The sequence below is a fragment of the Xiphophorus couchianus genome, chromosome 15 (assembly GCF_001444195.1).
Source record: "Xiphophorus couchianus chromosome 15, X_couchianus-1.0, whole genome shotgun sequence".
NCBI classification, from domain to species: Eukaryota; Metazoa; Chordata; class Actinopteri; order Cyprinodontiformes; family Poeciliidae; genus Xiphophorus; species Xiphophorus couchianus.
In genome coordinates, this window is record NC_040242.1 from 17,893,853 (window position 1) to 17,912,767 (window position 18,915).

Below are 18,915 nucleotides of genomic sequence, written 5' to 3' on the forward strand. Positions count from 1 at the left end.
TATTGAAAAGACGTATTTTATGTGCAGAGGCAGTGCAGTTTTTGTGGTATAGATAATAAAGCCATGGCAGCCTAAATTACAATAAATATACAATTGTATATAAATGTATATACAATTGCTGGCAATTGTATATACAATTTACAGATGTATATACATTTATATACAATTGTATATACTAGTATATACAATTGTATAAATATATATAATTTATATAAATTGTATATAATATATAGACAATTATACACTATATTTATAATTGCATATAAATGTACAATTACATTTAGATAAATAAAAAAATTTTGTTTATAAAAGACTAAAAAAGATTAAATGTACAAGTCCTAATCATAATGAACCATGTTCTTAATGCATTTTCACTATCTGAAATAATTTTAAAATTGCGTCTTAAAACGATTAAAAAGCAATTTTAGATGATCAAATTTGTTTGATAATCTGAAACATTCAGTCATGTTGAAAAAACCAGTACGCTCCATTAAATAATATGTTCTTTTTGTAATAAATGATTACAGATTCATGTCTAATCATTGTTTATTTAGGGCCTAAAAGTCACACAAAAAACATTACCAAGATTTCCCTCAGTATTCTAACTCATGAAAATGTTAGGAAATGGTAAGTTAGTGGCTGCTAAGAAACTTCCCCTGGCCAAAATAACTTCAGTAAGATGCGTCCTGTAGCAATCCATGAGTCACTGACATAAATCTGAGGAAATTTGACCAGTTTTGTGCGGTTTCTTGCCCATAGAGCCCAGAAGAAATCATGCTGAATTCAATGATGGTGAACTACCAGGTCCCACTCTCAACGAAACATCCTCAAACCAGGACACTTCCACCTCCATGCTTCACAGTTGGAGTAAGGTTCCTCTCCTGGAATGTTAAATTAGTTTTTTTATGCCAAACATGTCCTCTGTTTTGTTGTCTGTGAATTCAATTTCAGACTTATCTGTTCAAAAACATTTTGTCTAAAGTCTTTTTTTTTTTTTTTCTTCTGTTGCCTACATTGTGTCTGACCTTCATGTCTTGCCAGAATGGTTCAAAGCATAAATATTTGTCATTGCTACCTTTTTGTTATTTTGTCAAATTTCTGTACAATCACTGTTTCAGTACTGAATGTTGCACACATCAGCTAATATAGAGCATTATATATAATGCTCTATATATGCTCTAATTTGTGCATATATGCACAAATACGCACACAGTCTACTATTTATTTTTGCATGCTTCATTTTATCTTATTATTTACACCTAAGTTCTATATTTTTGGCATTCAGTAAGAATTTAATTACACAAGGAAACATATTTCCTTATGTAGAATCTACGTCAACTTCAGCAGCATGAGCAAGCTCTGTACTTACAGTGCTCAGATTTTTCACTGTTTATGAATTGTTTCATAACAGCAACCTATGAAAATTTTACATAAGGGTGTCTATTTTAAAGCATGAAGTGCAGAAAATGTACAAGCTTCTGCTTGCTAAGCTAACTTACTTGAAAATTCCACCAAAACAAAAATTTGATATTTATTTATTGTAAATTCAAGAAAGCAAAAGCAAAACATATAAAGTCAAATATTACCAAAGACCGATACACAGAAAAGAGCAAAGAAAAAATAGGCAAAAGGAGAGACTTTGTATGTCTAACATCCAGTTCAGAGGGAAGATGCCAGAAAAAAAAATAAATCCAGGGTTTGTTTGTTTCAATTAAAGCAATTTAAGAAACGGTAAAATTAGTTACATGTTAAAAAATTACAAAATAAATGTGGGGGATTTGTTTGTGACCCGGCTTTCACATGATACAAATTTGAGTATACATAAAATCGCATTAACTACAACCACGAAATTGAATCAAAAATTGCATTGCCTCAGGAAAAGGAGTGAAAAATTGATTGAATACTTGGTTTCATCCATTTGTGAACATCAAGCCACAAAGTTTTCATTACATACATGAGAAAGTGATAGTGTGTGTGGTTTTAGTCTGGACTGAGCAAAACAATCACATGTTATCACTGCTTTACAACTACAGCCTATGCAATTTGTTGAAAAGGTAGACCTCATTTAAACAGTTCTAAAGTGGAGTTTCAGTTTTGTGTGCGTTTAACAGATGATGTTCCGCTGTTAGGGTTTTTTTTAAAGAGCTAACAGCGCCCCCATGTGTGCGTTGTCAGTAAGTCAAATTACAGTGAACTGACAACCATGTCGCACAAAACATTCCACCCGATATAAACTTTTCCAGGTATTTAAATCGGCAAAAATACCCAAGCTGAAAGATTAATGCATGCGCAAACAAATTTAAATACGCAAAGAAATTTGTAGTACGTTATGAACATCTTTTACCCCATGGACTGCTGTGATTTCTATTGTAAACCCTTAATATCGCTCAGTTTTTATATTTCCTGTGTTTGATGGTGCAGATCACTCCACTCTTTGGCCTCAGGGTTCCAGTGTCCTTGACGTCAAAGGTCTGTCCTGCGACGAGGTTGAAATCGAACCTCTGGAGCAGCTTTGCCATCACCACTTTGGCCTCCATCTGAAAACACATAAGTATTTTCTTGTTCTTTTTCAACTTAGTACGTACCATTTGTATTTTTTGGTAGCACAATATCTTGACTCTGTCTGACCCACCTGAGCAAAGTTCAAACCCAGGCATGACCGTGGACCCAGAGCAAAGGGATAGTAGCAGTAATAGGGCCTTGTAAAACAAGATAAGAGAGAATATTTACTTCTTCTTCCTGGCACAACAAAGATGTGCAAAAGTCACACCGAAATAAAAAAAAGAAAAAAAAAGAAACTTGTCATGATGCGATGGTGTTGTTTTACTTACTTTGGAGCATCTGGATGAAATCTGTCTGGATCAAATGTCAAAGGGTCCTTGAAGAACTTCTCCATTCTCCCAGTGGTATAGGAGCTAAACTGAGTACGAGAGTGCCAGAATAACAAAAGAAAGACCGTTTTACTTTAAATCCCAAATAAGTACATTGTAGTGCTTGTGGTTGTTATGTGAGAAAGTGTGAAGAATTTCAAGTGGTACGAAGGCCATTGAAAGGGACTGTAAAGCAGACATGAATTCATGAATTCAAGCCACGATGTTCAAAGTCATAAGTTTAAGTGGAGCCACAAATTCACCATCATTGCCTGTTGTGATTTTATTGTGTCTTTAGTTTTGCATTGATTCATATTTTTATTCCAATGAAGCACATTCAACAGCAAAGGACTCACCATGCAGTTGACTCCGGCAGGTATGCGGACGCCATCGATAGTCATGTCTTCCTCTATGTCACGGGACGTTCCTGGAGCAGTCGGGTAGATCCTAAGAGTCTCTTTCAGCACCTGAGCAACAATTACAGGAACAAACACGTCAATAAAGACAGAAATTAGTTAGAAACGTGTATAAAGAGATAGAAGTAGCAGCTAAAAGTTACCTGTGAGAGATAGATTAGCTTCCCGAGGTCATCATTGCTTATTTCCTGTTTCATCCCAATGACATCATCCACTTCTTTCTTTGCTCTGTAAAGTATAATCACACCATAAGCATCATGGCTCACTAACTGTACCAGAAGCAGCGACAGAGCAAATTTTGAGTTCTTACTTCTCGAGGATGTCAGGATGTCTTCCAAGTTCCATGATGCAAAACGCTAGTTGATTGGCTGTTGTTTCTTGACCTAGAAAGAGGAGATTTTAGCATAACTGGGTCAAAGCATCACATCACAATGATCCAAAACACAATTAGTCACAAACCTACTCTTTTGCAGATTTTAATGTAACGTAGTTATCCACTTTAACCCACTTTTGGTGATCATAGCCTGTCCCGGTATGCTGACTCTAACCCATAACCCAAACATGAATTGCTAAGTTAGCATAGAGCAGGATCAGACTATATCAAATCTAATTTTATATTTAATCAAACAGTTTTACGAGTAAAGAAACCACCATGGCAAAGAACCAAAACTCCTCACCAGCAATGAAAAATGTCACAAAATTGTCCAACATGAACTCCTCATCTTCTTCTGTCATGGTTTCCTCTGGAATAGGGAGAAAATGGACAAGTCAACCAACATCTTGGGTACTGTGGGAAGTAGCCCACATGCTAAGCTGTGTAAAATTACCCAATGATGAACTTTGCGTTAGAGCAACAGTTAATCTTATCATCCATCTTTTCATTCCCACCTGTGGCTGCAGTCTTGATGATCTGCGTGAGGATGTCCTTCGGAACATCCTCCCCGTTTTGCATGGCGATCTTTCTCTTTTGGATCAGCTGAGCTCCGGTCGTACGCAGCAGGCGACAGGCATCCCTCACTTCGTTAACAAACGTTCTGTTCCTGGGGTTGTACTGGAAGAGCAAACTCCAGTTACAGCGCCCTCGATCGTTGAAGAGCTCGTCCTCTGCTCGCGCACGTTTAAATTCCACTACAACTGAACTGCTACCTCATACATGACGTCTCTAACGTAGTGCACCATCCCTTTTAGGCAAATCTCGATGGCCTTGGGGAAAGGTGAAGTGTTCTTCAGGAGGTCTAGCTCCATCCCAAAAGCGACCTGAGGTTTGACGGGGAAAGAAACACATTTTTCTCATTAAGCCAGGTGGTCAAGAGTTTACGGCAGGATTTTTGTCGAATTTTACCTTAGCGATGACATCGAGGGTGACGCAGTTGACAAGTTGAAGCATGTTGGCCTCTTTGTTGCTATCAGCTAACTCTGAGAGCTTATCCATTAGTTTCTCCGCTCTCTCGTTGAAGGTCCCCATTAGGCCTCTCAAGTACCTGGAAGAAAAGATGCAAACCAAGAAACGTCAGGCACAGAAGAAACCTTGCAAAAGGATTCACGCTGCTTACATCCCCCCACCCCCCAAACTTCTCACCAATACATTGTTGAATTTATTGGGGTTAAATGTGATAGACAAACACAGAACAGTTGATAACGGCAAGAAATGAAAAGAATAAATAAACTTTCAGGCGTTTTAATCAGAGAAGCAGCCAAGAGGCCAATGATGAATCTGGATAAGCTAAAGAGACACATTATACTGCTGCCCTCTACAAATCTGTCCTTCATGAAAGAGTAGCGTAGAGGCAGAATGATGTATTTTCTAGGTACATAGTCCCGTGTTATAGCTGTAAAATGCTGTATATATGAAATATGACTTAAAATAAATCTGACTAGGTGACTTAAAATTGACCTCTGTCTCTTTAAGAAGCTGCTGTTCTTTCCAACATGCCGCCTTCAGCACAACAATGCTTCTCATTATGCCATTTACAACCATTCTGGACTGAAAAGTAGTTTGTATGATGAGCTCAGCAGACTCGCAGTTCCAACAGGTGTTTGCTAATTGCTTCTGGCTAGTCTGGAGGAGAAGCTCTGTTGGGCGGTAGTTCAGCTGGAGACCGCAGCTGCAAGGAGGAGCTTTGTGGGAGCGATCGTTTAGTCACCGCCGAATGGTTGCCATGGGAGACTCAAGAATTTCTTAGGCATGCATGAAAGAATCAGACCAACAATAAGAATATGTTTTTGATGGTAGGATAACATTATAAAGAAATATAAAGTAAATAACATATATTGAATCTACAGAGTACCCCCATTTAAAGAAAACCACTGTTGAAAAAGAGCCATGAGAAGTTGGATAGGGCAAACATCTGGAGAAATGTGAAACGTGGTGGTGGCAAGGGGGCACAAGAGGGAGACTGATTTAGGTTTATCCCCCCAAAAATCTTCTGTTTTCTTATGCCTGAGAAGAATTATTCGAAGATCATAGAATAAACAGAGACTGAATGACTCACAAGCTGCTGAAGGCAGGGTCCATGATCCGGCGCTGTTTGTACCACATGTCATGATCCCGAGCTGTTATCAGGCCATTGCCAAAAAGCCTGTAAAAACCAAAGGATTAGCTTCAATGTAATGCTTTCAACTTCTGGTTCACAAACTGAATGGATAACAGCACCAAAACAGAATTTATTGGTTTTTTTAATGTTCAATGAATGTAAGAACAACCTTTGACCAAACAGATTGAAGAGCCTATTGTAGACAAATTTATCCTTGGGGTACTTTGGGGACATCAGGATTTCCTGAAACAAGAACCAATGACATACAGGATAAATACAGATTTACCTACTTCTGGTTTCACACTTGCAGAGACACGCCTTCTTTGTTCCTGAACTCTCACACCGTTTCTCTTGCAACACACACACACACACACATATATATTCACCTTTGTTGCTTCTGGACAGGTCACGCACACAGTGACGTAATGGAGAAAATTTAACCGGTAAACATGTCCGTAAGTCTCAGACCTGAAAATGACATGTTGATAATTTTTTTTTTTTTTTGAAGAAAGCGCACATGCAACGGGAATCCTTTATACTGTAAACTGATTAGAGATTTTCTTTTAGTGAAGCAGAAATTTCCCGGAAAGCTCAGTGGTACTAGAGTTCTGTGTGAACTTCCTGTGCTTACCATTCCAGGAACTTGTCATGAACTAGTCCATCTTTATTCATAATCCTCAAAAGGGTTGGCGAGTGGCCAAGGAAGAAGCTGTCCGGAAAAAGGAAAAAGAGAAAGTCAGAAGAAATGTTTTGCAGAGACCGGCAGCAAACACAACCCCACTTATCTTTACCTGTTCCTCGGCGGCCCCGGTATGTGGTCATATTTCATGTGAATGTGCCTGAGGTACAGGCAGTAACCCAGAAAGGCGACGAAGAGCAGACAGCACAGCAGGATGAGGGTTTTGCCAAGCAAACCCAATAGTAGGTGGAAAACCGCCATTTTCCCAAACTGAGCTGAGGGCTTGTTCACGGACAGTAAAAAATGATCCAATCCAGGTCACTCCCCCTGAACTCTGAAACAGAAACAGTCTAATCAAAGTTCATGTTGCATTTCAGGTCAGGCAGGTGGTGCTGTAGAGGGCAAATCACTTCAGCAATCAGATATGACGTGGAATTTCCCCTCTTTGTTCTGTTTACTAGATGAAGATGTACTGGGAATTTTCCATAGCCTAGTTCTAAAAGCACACTTGTCTCCTAAATTTCCCACTCATATTAAACTTGAACTTGATCCTTCTTTTGCAAAAATGCATCATAAATGACATCCATTTAATCAAACGGTACAATGCCAGGATGTTCCACAGTTCAAGCCTCTGACTGAAGACGTTATGTTTTAACGTCTCATCTTGAGGACGCACAGGGTTGTTCGAAGTTCTCTTGATTTATGAAGAATCCATATTTGCGCCATCATTTAAAAAGGGGTTCTGCAGAAGTTCTCACAATAAAGAGAAACTAAGAATTTCTAGATAACTTAGAAACTGTGGACTGCTCTTTTTCAGACAAACCCTTTCGTTTCCATATCGACAAACTTTAGATTTAGGAGCTTTTTTCAAATTTTTGGTCAGAATAATAATTTAATCAGGAGTGTGAAATCACAATTTTTGTTCCAACAACAACAATCACCAAAGATTTAAACAACCCCACGGTTAATCCTTTTATTTGCATTCCCAAAAACGTTTGGATTTTGTTTTCTTTTTAATTAAACTTACCTTTTGCTAGAAAGTTGCTCGCTGTTGCGCTTTCTTGCGTTTCAGTATCTTTATGACCGAAATTTGCTCATGCATACTTTGGACCGTGCCGTTGCTCTAGAAACAGTATGGCTTCCCATGATAAAATCAAACAAATGCTTACATAATTCTGCTAACACGATTACAGCGCCCCCGTGTGTACACTTTCAGGAATATCAAAACACAGCAGACAACATGGAAAAAATAAATAAAATTAACCACATGGAAGAAAACAAAGAGTACATTTCATCAGTTACCACAACAGTTAGTGTTATTGATGTGCGCTGATAGCATTTGATATTTATATGTTACTGTTAGAGGCACAAAAGGTGTAGCACTGTTGAAAATATTAATTAAATAAAGGCAAATTATTTTCAACTTTACATAAAAACACTCTTAATCACAACAATAAAAGTGCAAGATAAAAAAATCAGTTCTGTCTGAGGCAGGAGAAGAAACCTAACAGTTAGGATTATTTTTTTTTCATTTAATTTTAGTGGCAGAAACGTTTAGCATCGCTTAGTTTTTATATTTCCTGTGTTTGACGGTGCAGATCACTCCACTCCTTGGCCTCAGGGTGCCAGTGTCCTGGAGGTCAAAGGTCTGTCCTGGGATGAGGCTGAAATCGAACCTCTGGAGCAGCTTTGCCATCACCACTTTAGCCTCCATCTGAAAACAAACCAAGTCTGTTTGAGCTGGGACGACACATTTCACCGGGTTACAATCGGTCATCCGAATCTAAATAAAAACATTGAAGTGTGTGGATGTGGCGTGACGAAAGAGAAAATGTTCAAAGAGGGTAAATTAGCAAGTTATTGTTTTTTTTAATTTTTGTTCTGTCAGACCCACCTGAGCAAAGTTCTTTCCCAGGCATGACCGTGGGCCGAGGGCAAAGGGAAAGTAGCAGTAATAGGGCCTTGTAAAAACAAAAAAGAGAAAACATGTCCTCCTTTCTCTAAAAGAAATATAAAGCTGGCATCGTGTTACGTCTGGTTTTTTTTTGTTTGTTTGTTTTATTAACTTACTTGGGAGCATCTGGATGAAATCTCTCTGGATCAAATTTAAGAGGCTCTTTAAAGAACTTTTCCATCCTCCCCATTGCATAGGAGCTCAGCTGAAATGTTACATGAAAGTCAATTGTTTGTTGTAAGTGGAACAGAAACACTGTAAAAACACAAAATCTTACCAAGTCATTTCGGTCTATTTTCCAGTGCAAATATCTTAGTACACTGGAAATAAGACAAAACTAACTTGCAAGTAGCTTTTCAGCAAGAAATGTGAGTTTGATTAAGGTCATCAATTCCTTAGAAGTACTAGTTGTAAGTTTGTTTTCTCTTACTGTAAATGTACTAAGATATTTGCACAAGAAACGAGACCAAAAATACTCGGTAAGATTTTGTGTAATATATCTGACATATCAATAATATCGGATACATATGATATATCATGTATATGACGTATCAGAGACTCACCAGACAGGTAAAACCTCCAGGCAGGTGGACACCGTCGATCATCATGTCTCCATGAATTTCCCGAGACGTGCCCGGAGCCGTCGGGTAGATTCTTAGTGTCTCTTTCAGCACCTTTAGTATGAGATGTAAACTCTTCACATTGAATAAACCGCTTACACGAGATTGCATGTTATTTAATTAAACGCAATGAGCAGATGTTTGGTGGTAGACAAGCATCCAGACTCTATCAAGTACCTGTGAGAGGTAAACTAGCTTCCCCAGGTCATCGTAGCTTATTTCCTGTTTCATCCCGATGACATCATCCACTTCTTTGGTCACTCTGAAAATTATGGACATTATTTAAAAAACTTGCTTCACCCAATATTGCGAACTGATGTTGTTGGGTTTTTTTGTCCTTACTTATCCAGTATTTCAGGATGTCTTGCTAGTTCCATGATGCAAAATGCTAGCTGATTGGCTGTCGTTTCTTGACCTAAACATCAAGTTTCAAAGTAAAACACTCTACATTGTAAACTGTGTGTTCGTATAAAGTCAAATGTATATGTGTGGCATACATGGAAGAGAGAACAAAATGAATATCAAAGAGGCAAAAAGTGGTGGGATGGACGTGTGCAGATGATGCTACAGCACCCCCTAGTGGATAGGAATGAATAAAAATACATTTCTTGCACCAGGAAAAAAACCCAACACTTACCTGCAATAAAAAATGTTACAAAATTGTCCAACATAAACTCTTCATCCTCTTCAGGCATATTTTCCTCTGCAGTAACAAAAGCAACAGACACGTCAGCCATAAATCTACTCTGGCATTTGTTGTTTAGGAAAAAGACGTTTTCATTCGCTCGATCTAGAAACAGCGAGAAACAAAATTCTTCTTGAAATAGATGCTTAATGCAGAAACAAAAAGATTGTAAGAGGTGGAGGAGTTACTGAAGGCGGATGAGTTTAAGTACCTGAGGTCAAAGCAATGTCAAAGGAGAGCTGTCACAGCAGGATAGTTGCAAGAGAGACAAGCATTGTCTAAAAACAATGCCGCTAACCAGAGAATATAATGCTGAGGACAGGATGAAATAGAGGAAGACAGTGACCGAAAGAAGGGAGCAGTCCAAAGTCTAATAATAAGAAAAAGGATTAAAAGGAAAGCAGTGTGGATTCTTTTCTTATCCACGCAATTTGTAAAACCAAATAATTCTAAATCTCATCCTTTATCGAGACCGGATCACCACCTGTGGCAGCAGTTTTAATGATCTGAGTGAGGATGTCCTTCGGGACATCGTCTCCGTTTTGCATGGCCGTCCTTCTGTCGCGGATCCACTGAGCTCCGGTTGTGCGCAGCAGGCGACAGGCTCTCCTCACCTCGTTGATGAACGGCCAGTTCTTTGGCTTGAACTGGAACGGCAGAGTTACTTTCACCTTGATGTGAAAACCCAAGGGTTGTTCGCATAAACTTCATTTAAAACAAATGTAAAGCGTTACCTGGAATAAAGAGTCTCTGACTTGATACACTATCCCTTTCAGACAAGTCTCGATGGCTTTGGGGAAAGGCGAGTTGTTGGACAGGAGATCTAAATCAACTCCAAATGCGACCTGGAATATATTAAAGCAACGCATGTTTACAACGACAACAGTATAGTTATAATCAGAACGTCTCACGTCGAAGGAGGAGATTTAATACAGACGGTACCTTAGCGATGACATCGAGCGTGACACAGTTGACAAGTTGCAGCATGTTGGCTTGCATGTTACTGTCAGCTAAATCTGAGAGCTTATCCATGAGTTTCTCTGCTCTTTCATTGAAGGTCCCCATTAGGCCTCTCAAGTACCTGAAAGAAAAGCTTTCAGACTGAGAAACGTCCCCTAAAGAAGACACCAGCAGAGCCTCAGACGTCATGTCATCAGACAGTGGAACAAATCGAAACCGGAGAGATGTGTTGTACAAAACGAACTGGACAAGTGGCTTCTGAGTATCAGTTCAGAGACTAACTTACAAGGTGCTAAAAGCAGGGTCCATGATGCGCCGCTGTTTGTACCACGTCTCATGATCGATTGCACTGACCAGACCGGTGCCTATAAACCTGGGAATGCGACAAGAACATCATTCGAAATGTAAATAACCACAAACTTCAATATATTGTAAAATATTTTAAATGATGTGGAAGAACAAAGACAGATCAGATGAGACCAAAATTTTTTCTTTTTTCCAAGAAGTATGATTAACAATTTTAGCATCTGACGTGCAAAGCTGGTAGAGACGTAGGACTTACAGCTGTAATTGCAGCAACAGGTAGTTTGTCATAACCTCTGACCTAATGTTTGCACTATAGGATGTTGTATGTTCACTAGCGTTCTCTAAATCAACCCTCTGAGACATTAAAGTAACAGTTTCTAAATTTACTATCCAAGTATTTTACTAATTACGCGACTTCTGAGGTGAATTGGTTGCACTGGATTTCATTTTGCGGTATCCAAGTAAAGTGAACTACTTACACAAGCACACCACACTACTAAGATATTTTGTGAGATGTTTCGAAAGCTATGCTGTTCACGTCAAAGTGAGGAACTACTTTGTGCTGATTTGTCAGGAATGTATGTGCGGAAGTTTGTGGTTGGAACCTCTTAAAATGTACAGTAGACAAGGTCAATGGGTGTAATAAATTTATTTTTTAGTAAAACCAGTTTCATAACTTGACTGTTTATTTGGTGTACATGTAAAAAGATTCAAGAGACAATAATAATGACATTGATCTACCTTTGGCCAAAGAGATTAAACATTCGCTTGTAGAGGAATCGATCCTTGGGATACTTAGGGGACATCAAGATTTCCTGAAAACAGAAAATGTATGCGTTGACTTTGTGTGATTTAATCTATACAAAGTATTAAAATGTAGAATGAGAATTTCGCTTAAACTAACGTTTTTACCTTAGTTGCCTCTGGACAGGTCACAACCAGGATAATGTAATGCAGGATATTCATTCTGTAAACAGGCCCATAAGTCTCGGCCCTGGAAATGACAAGAATGATGTAAGTTTGAAAAAGACAAAAGAAATTAGACATAATAAAACTATGACGACAAAGACAGCGAGCAGTTTGTCACGGGAATTTCAAGCTAACATATCGAGACCAGACAGAAGACAGACAATGCGAAACGTGTTACATTTCAATTTGTTTGCTATTATCCACCAAGAAATAACCATTTAGCGAAGGTACACTTTAGCTTACCACTCCAAAAGTTTGTTGTGCACAATTCCGTCATTTTTCATAATCGTCACAAACGTCGGCGAATGTCCCAAGAAGAAACTTTAAGGGACAAAAACAAGGAGTTGTGGTTACTGTACGACTGTTCCGCTGCTAATCTATGCTAATATTCCAGCGACCTTGGCTTACCTGTTCCTCGGCGGCCCTGGTATGTGGTCATATTTCATATGAATGTATTTGATATAAAAACAGTAGGCGAGAAATGCAATGAAAAGAGAAAAGAACAGCCATGTAAAAACTGTTGCGCCGACACTCAAAAGTACAGCAAACACTGCCATAAATGCCACTTTCAGCGACGAGCACGATTAATCTCAAACAAAGGACGGCTAAGTCGTTCGCAGTGGGGCGATACCTGGTTAGTTCCTGAGTAGTTCTCAGAAAATTTATGTAAGACTAGTATGCAACCTCGCTTTTTGGCGTTCATTACTGTACGTGACGCTTTACGACGTTGTGGTCGGCTCCATAGCTCAGTGGTTAGAGCACTGGTCTTGTAAACCAGGGGTCGCGAGTTCGATCCTCGCTGGGGCCTGCATGGTTGTTTCTTTTCTTTGAACAGGTGTAAAGACGGATGTGGAAAGTTATGTCGAGTTCTCCATTTGTGAATTGTTCATGACCGTTTTCGTTGGAAGGTATGCATTGTATGTTTATTTTTATTGCTTTATTTATGTATTTTAATTTTTATTATGTGCTATGCTGGGACAAACAAACTCCCCTTCCCTTAGGGGATCAATAAAGTATTATCTTATCTTACCTTTAAGTTAGCAGGGACTACGAGGCAAAAATCTCAGATTTGTAAAGACATTTACATTACGTAGATGACTTTATTAAAATTTGTTCTTCTTAAAGTAAAAATTAAATACTGTATATGTTGTTTTTGGAAATGAAGTATACAGTACCAAAACATAGAAAACAGAAACATTACGCAGGACTACAGGCACCCACTATGAAATACGTGTGCGGAACAATGGGGTGTCATGTCAGGATGGCCGAGCGGTCTAAGGCGCTGCGTTCAGGTCGCAGTCTCCCCTGGAGGCGTGGGTTCGAATCCCACTTCTGACAAAGATTTTTTGCTAGTGTATCCTACAAATAGCAATAAGTCAACACAGTAACTGGGGGAAAAAAACTATGTAGCTTTCGCATAAGATTTACACTTCAGCTCATTCTGCACATGACGCAGGGGATAATTTCAGCTTTTAGGAGGTTTGATATTGCCAACTACAGCATGCAACTACGTAGCGAGACGTGCTTTATGCATAATTTCCCTCTTACTTATCACTGGGCTGGTGAAGCTGACAAACCCCGTTATAGCTCATGCAATTGCACACATCTCCAAGGATGCTGAAAAAAACACAGTAATTGTCTGAATCAGCCCGGAATATTACACATACTTGCCAAAGAAGAGTAGAAAAGGAAATGGACCAGGTGATGCAAATAAACATTGCATTTCCAATTCGCTATTTATTTTTGCTCGTGTGAATGTATTGGTTGAACACTAGGTGGATTTTTAAATGGTAAAAACTAACTAAGGAGCCATGACAGAGTAAGCAGGAAAGTAGTTTGACCCATTAACTGATTTCTCGCCTGTGGAAGTACATGTATTAATATATGGAACAACTTTCTTTCAGTTTAATATGCCTTCCGATCGAACACGTGGCCACTCAAGTGCTAAACAGTGTCAAGTATGACACACAGTGTTTGCTGGTCCATGTGTTCCAACTGAATGCACAATCACAGGCACCCACACACTAGTCTTTGGTTTCTGATGTCATACATACAGAATTATAGTGATTATAAATAACTTGCAAATTATAAGTGAAGTACTTTATGGACACATTAACAGCACTTACTCATGGAGACCAGAAGGTGGTGGTGTTCCATTCTCCCTTTACTGTCCTCTTCTTGAACTGGCTGGAAGGAAAGGTATACACGCAGCAGCAGCAGCAGACCAGATCATAACGTGTTCTCTGTGAAAGCGCACCTGTGTGTTGCGATGAGGCATTCGTTCCCTCCATTTCCTTCCAAAACAAGAGGATTATTCATATTGATCCAAGACAAGATATCAAGATTCCTGCCTTGATCTTAACCACCGCTTTATTCCAATTTTGTTCAGCCCGATGCAGCCTCTTCAACTTTTATGGCCGCCTCATACCTGGACATATTGTCCGCAATAACTTTTAAGCTCGTCTGCATTCTTATCTTAAAAAGATGGAGCAATCATATTTCTGGTCCAGGGTCTTGGCTCCATGTAAGCACTGCAGGCTACGGGGGCTGTTTGATGTTGTTATGACTGGCTGGCTGCCGCTGCAGAACTGAATGCAGGCAACCACCCCACACTCCCCCCCTCAAGTCCAAATGTATTGTGTTGGCCTTTCTTTTGATTATATTATCAACAGAGAGTGCTAGTTGGGGGAAATTAAGACTCCCTCTGGACATGAGTAAACAAACAAAAGTTTGTAGAGTCTGGATTCATCCAAAGAATGCAAGTTATTCAGACTTCTCTGAGGATATTGATGTTCAGTGTGGAGTGTTAGGGTTGTCATACTCATTGTTGGTCGTCTTCTGTAAAAAAATTAAAAAAAGCTGCCATGGCTTGAGGTGGGGAGTTTGGACAATCAGAAAGAAAAAAATATATCCAAATGTTCTAAAAGTACAAGAAAGTCATCAGTTGTCGCTTCAGTTGCAACAAATCGACGGAGGATGAGGCACAAAAAAACCACTCTGACAAGTTTAGACATGACCTTTCACTGGTAAGGCTTGGGAACCAATTGGTTTGGTTGAGAGTCCACTGGTAAAGATTTCTGGACAAGCTACGTTGCTAACTGTAGCTCACATATACACATGCTCCTCAGAATCTTGCGATTGTCAAAATATTCCAGAAATGTACATATGTGGACAAATGCCTTAATGCCTCTCATTGACATTTCAGGTGATATGCCAACCCAAGGTAGTATGGGATCGGGAAATACTGGGAAAAATGATACACGATTTGCAAGTTTTTGCAAATAAAAATGCCTTCAGTGCTTTGTAGAACCACCTTTCACTGCCGTTACAGCTGCAAGTCGTTTGTTGTACGTCTCTACCAGCTTTTGCACATTTAGACGCTGAACTTTCTGCCCATTCTTCAATAGAAAACAGCTGAACCCCAGTCAGATTGGAAGTAGTGTGTCTATGAACAGCATTCTTTCCGAGACTTTCCACGCATTCTTGATTAAATTTAGCTCTGGACTTTGAATTGACTATTCTAACACGTTAGCGTAGTTTGACTTTGACCGTTCCATTGCAGCTCTGGCTGGATATTTAAGATTGCTGTCTGGCTAGAAGGAGGGAAAACCTCTAACAAGCCTCTAATAGGTTTTCTTCCAGGATTGATAGAAGAAATTGCACTTTCAGGATTGTTCTGTAATGAACCTCCATCCAGGTAGCATCTCTGGATAGAACAACAAACATTTTCAAAGCGCGGGGTATTATTTCATAAACTAGCGCAGTTTCTATGTCTGCCATGTTTCTTGGTTTTCTTGATGCTGTTTGTTCACTAATTCTCTCTGGCCCTCAATGAAACAGCCAGATTTAAACCAAGAGGAAATTGAATGACGTGACTAATTAAACCATATCTCCAATGGTTTCACTGGATTTAGTGGTCGAGTGCAGGAGGCTCAGTTCTTTTGGGCTTCTACTCTTTTGAAATCCCATAAAATCCCAATGTAATATATTTACATTTGTGGTTATTATGATGTGACAAAAGGTAAAGCAGCTCAAAGAGGACAGGTCAGTTCGTAGGGTGCTGGATCCACGGTACGTTTCTGGGTTACGGTCAAATAGCTACAATCCACTAATGTTTCGGACCCCCTCAAAAAAACGACCATAACTGCCTATTTTAATAGTTCAAACATCAAATATGTCTCAGTGTCCGTTAATACTCACAGCTGAAACCGTCTCAGCGCTGTCGCAAAAGCTACCATCCACTGTCTGTCTTTCTGATCTCCTAATTGGGGATACAGCCAATCAGCGCAAAGGGAAATGAATGGCGCTCCTCGATTGGCTGCTTTGCAAATTCCAGCCAATAGTGAGCCAAGTAGCATAAGCTTTTAGTGGCTAAGCATCTCAGCGTCCCAAGCTGAGTTTTCTTTCCAATATTTTTGATATTCTCTAAGAAAATTAAATCTTCAAATACTGAACCGAGACTAGACCAGGGTTCACTGTACATTGGTTTTCAAAATTTCGACTTTTTGAAAAGTGTAAAATAATCACATTAAGGTTGACAGAACATTGAGTTTACCGCCTTTTTATGATCCAAAATTAATAAGCCTACAGAAAGTCAGGAAATGTGTTCTTTATTGATCATTTATATTTTGCTGTATTAGTGCTTTTTTTTTTTTTGCCATGAATTATTCTTTACTGTTGGAAAGCTTGCTTATTTAGGGACACACACGTGCAATTAAAAGGCATTTGAGGAGCCGAGCGGAGTGTGTGGATGGTGTTCATGAGAAGTTTCCCAGATTTGCCTCCAAGACAGTTTTGGTGGAGGCAGTGTTATGGTATGGGGGTGGCATCATCATTCATTGGAAGAACAAGGCTTTAAATTATTGGAGGCAAGAGTTCAACAGAGTTGAGTTAGCAATTCCAGCACCTCCAATCCCAAATTCTGGAGGAAGTCTCTCCATCGAACCCTAGTCTGTGGGGGGCGAGTGTCGACATTTTGGACCACATATCTTTGCTCAACCTATAAATGCAGATTGTATACACTGGGGATATTTAAACAGAAATAAACGGATGACGTGAATCTCCTTACTTGACTATTTCTGAATGTAAGATGCACTTTTAAGTCCTACAATGATTTTACTGTCACTGGACATTTGTCAAGTATCTCAAAAAAGAAAAAAACAAAAACAAAAAAAGAACCTCCTTAAAAGCTATAGCTATTGCGAAGCTTCTTTCTTTCTGGTGATCTCCTGAACAGAAGCTGCATTTTTAAGATTAGTGCTGCTGATCATTCCAGAACAAGGAGTTCCTCTGTGTCAAGTGGGTTAAGGAATGGGATAATTCAAGCTGGAGATAATCCATTAAAATCCTAAAGCCCTTTGGCATTCCCATGTAGATGGAGCTGCTAAAACGCACGTATGAATTTGTCGACATGCATATGGTGTGTGTGTGTGCATGTGTGCTTTCCATGATTTTGAGAAAAAAAAAACCCTCTGCAGGTCAATGTTGGTGCGGCATCGTGCGAGCGCTCGCCGTTGGGGGTTGGGGTCGCTGCAGCTTGCAACAGGAGCAGGGGCCACGCTGTGTGCAGGGTCAGGCAGCCGCGGTGCACCCAGAGGAAATATCGTGTTCCTGCCAGCCTACGAAAGTAAACATATCTGTAACCACCATTGGCTGGCACCGGGCCGTAGCCACCAGCGCTCAACTACAGAGGTGAATCATTTAACTATCTGAAATGAGCAGCAGAGCCCCGCGTTAGAAATTTTGACTCATCGTTCAGCCTTTTTTGTTGTTGTCGTTGTTATTTTTTCTATCTTTGTTTAGCCAAACTCATTCCAACCGAACAGTTTTAAACTTCTGTGTAATCACAGCGTTCTCTGCAAGTGATGCGCATGCCCCCTTCACATGCTGCGGGGTGGGGGGGGACTCACCTCGCTGTTTTTTAAAAAACGCATCTGTCCGTAAAAATAATTTTTTTTTTTTTAAACTCCCGCTTCATTCAGTGTGTCAGATAACATCTCCTAGCCACGGTGTTTCCAAACCACCCCCTTCGTCTTTCATGTCCCTCGTTCGCCTCCCTATTTTCTCTCTCTCTCTCTTTCTCCTCACTTCCCCCCCCCCCACTGCTCCGACTTTCTCCTCCGTCTACACATCTGTGGTTATTTATCTGTTATTCTGTGGCAGCAATGTGGTCAGCATCTGTCTGGCTCTCCTTCACTCACTACCCATTTGTAGTCAACGTCAGAACCACATGGGGGGACGGAATTATGCTTGTTGTTGTTTGTTTAAAAGCAAAAAACTGCAGCGGGACAGGTACTACTCGGAGTCTTTGTTGGTTGAGATTTGTTTTTATAGCTAGAGTATGAACCTCTAATCATGGGTCAAAGGGAACCGTAAGAGAAGTATGGATGTCATGACCAACTGAAAGTAGAGCATTTGAGAGTACTGTTTGCATTGCTTAAGCCTACGGTTTTGCATTACTCTGACCTTTCATCTTATAATCTCAAGGTTATTTAATCCTCTAGAAAGACTATTGCCTCAGACAACGTTGTGGCCGGCATAGATCAGCCTAGAAACCACATGGATGCTGGCTGTAAGTTAAGGCATAAAGGGGCTTAAGAGCTTTTACAAAAAACAGCTGAATTTTGGCCGACGTGTTCAATTGAGCGTCCTAGCATCGGCCATGATTCCTCTCATCACATTTTGAAAATTTGTCGCTTTCATAAACCACCAGAAGAAGCCCCGGATGAGTGAATGCAGGGGTGTGGGTGGTTGTTTTGAGTAGAGAATGCGTATGACCGATGACTTGAACACATCAGATAAACCTGCAGGGGGGAAAACCCCGTGGCTCGGATGAAATTAGCGATTGCATTCAAAGTTTGCGAGTTTTGCAACATGTAGCCGGCTCCTGTTATTTTCAGGATCTGTTGCATGTGGAAAACGT

At 39.8% G+C, this 18,915-nt stretch overlaps 2 protein-coding genes and 2 non-coding genes across 5 annotated transcripts; 2 read left to right on the top strand and 2 right to left on the bottom strand.

The window, feature by feature from the left end:
* Positions 1 to 1,517: 1,517 nt before the first annotated feature.
* Positions 1,518 to 7,642, bottom strand: LOC114158714 (cholesterol 24-hydroxylase-like). Of its 2 annotated transcripts, XM_028040490.1 has the most exons (16): positions 7,527 to 7,642; positions 6,612 to 6,833; positions 6,452 to 6,529; positions 6,207 to 6,288; positions 5,990 to 6,063; positions 5,779 to 5,865; positions 4,629 to 4,767; positions 4,433 to 4,543; positions 4,175 to 4,337; positions 3,964 to 4,029; positions 3,597 to 3,669; positions 3,430 to 3,514; positions 3,227 to 3,337; positions 2,832 to 2,920; positions 2,633 to 2,699; positions 1,518 to 2,537 (listed from the first exon to the last, which is right to left on the bottom strand). In XM_028040490.1, the coding sequence occupies exons 2-16, from the start codon at positions 6,758 to 6,760 to the stop codon at positions 2,388 to 2,390; spliced, it is 1,524 nt and encodes a 507-aa protein (XP_027896291.1). In that variant the 5' UTR covers positions 6,761 to 6,833; positions 7,527 to 7,642; the 3' UTR covers positions 1,518 to 2,387. The 2 variants fall into 2 exon arrangements, with proteins under 2 accessions (XP_027896291.1, XP_027896292.1); XM_028040491.1 differs by lacking the exon at positions 7,527 to 7,642 and having other exon boundaries at positions 6,612 to 6,849.
* Positions 7,066 to 12,657, bottom strand: LOC114158715 (cholesterol 24-hydroxylase-like). Its single transcript, XM_028040492.1, has 15 exons — positions 12,402 to 12,657; positions 12,237 to 12,314; positions 11,937 to 12,018; positions 11,766 to 11,839; positions 11,005 to 11,091; positions 10,701 to 10,839; positions 10,493 to 10,603; positions 10,243 to 10,405; positions 9,711 to 9,776; positions 9,416 to 9,488; positions 9,251 to 9,335; positions 9,017 to 9,127; positions 8,570 to 8,658; positions 8,394 to 8,460; positions 7,066 to 8,213 (listed from the first exon to the last, which is right to left on the bottom strand). The coding sequence occupies exons 1-15, from the start codon at positions 12,548 to 12,550 to the stop codon at positions 8,064 to 8,066; spliced, it is 1,524 nt and encodes a 507-aa protein (XP_027896293.1). The 5' UTR covers positions 12,551 to 12,657; the 3' UTR covers positions 7,066 to 8,063.
* A 71-nt stretch (positions 12,658 to 12,728) lies between these two features.
* On the top strand, positions 12,729 to 12,801 carry trnat-ugu (transfer RNA threonine (anticodon UGU)). The gene has a single exon. It is a non-coding gene; the product is annotated as a tRNA-Thr (tRNA).
* A 447-nt stretch (positions 12,802 to 13,248) lies between these two features.
* Positions 13,249 to 13,331, top strand: trnal-cag (transfer RNA leucine (anticodon CAG)). Its single transcript has one exon. It is a non-coding gene; the product is annotated as a tRNA-Leu (tRNA).
* The last annotated feature ends 5,584 nt before the right edge of the window (positions 13,332 to 18,915 follow it).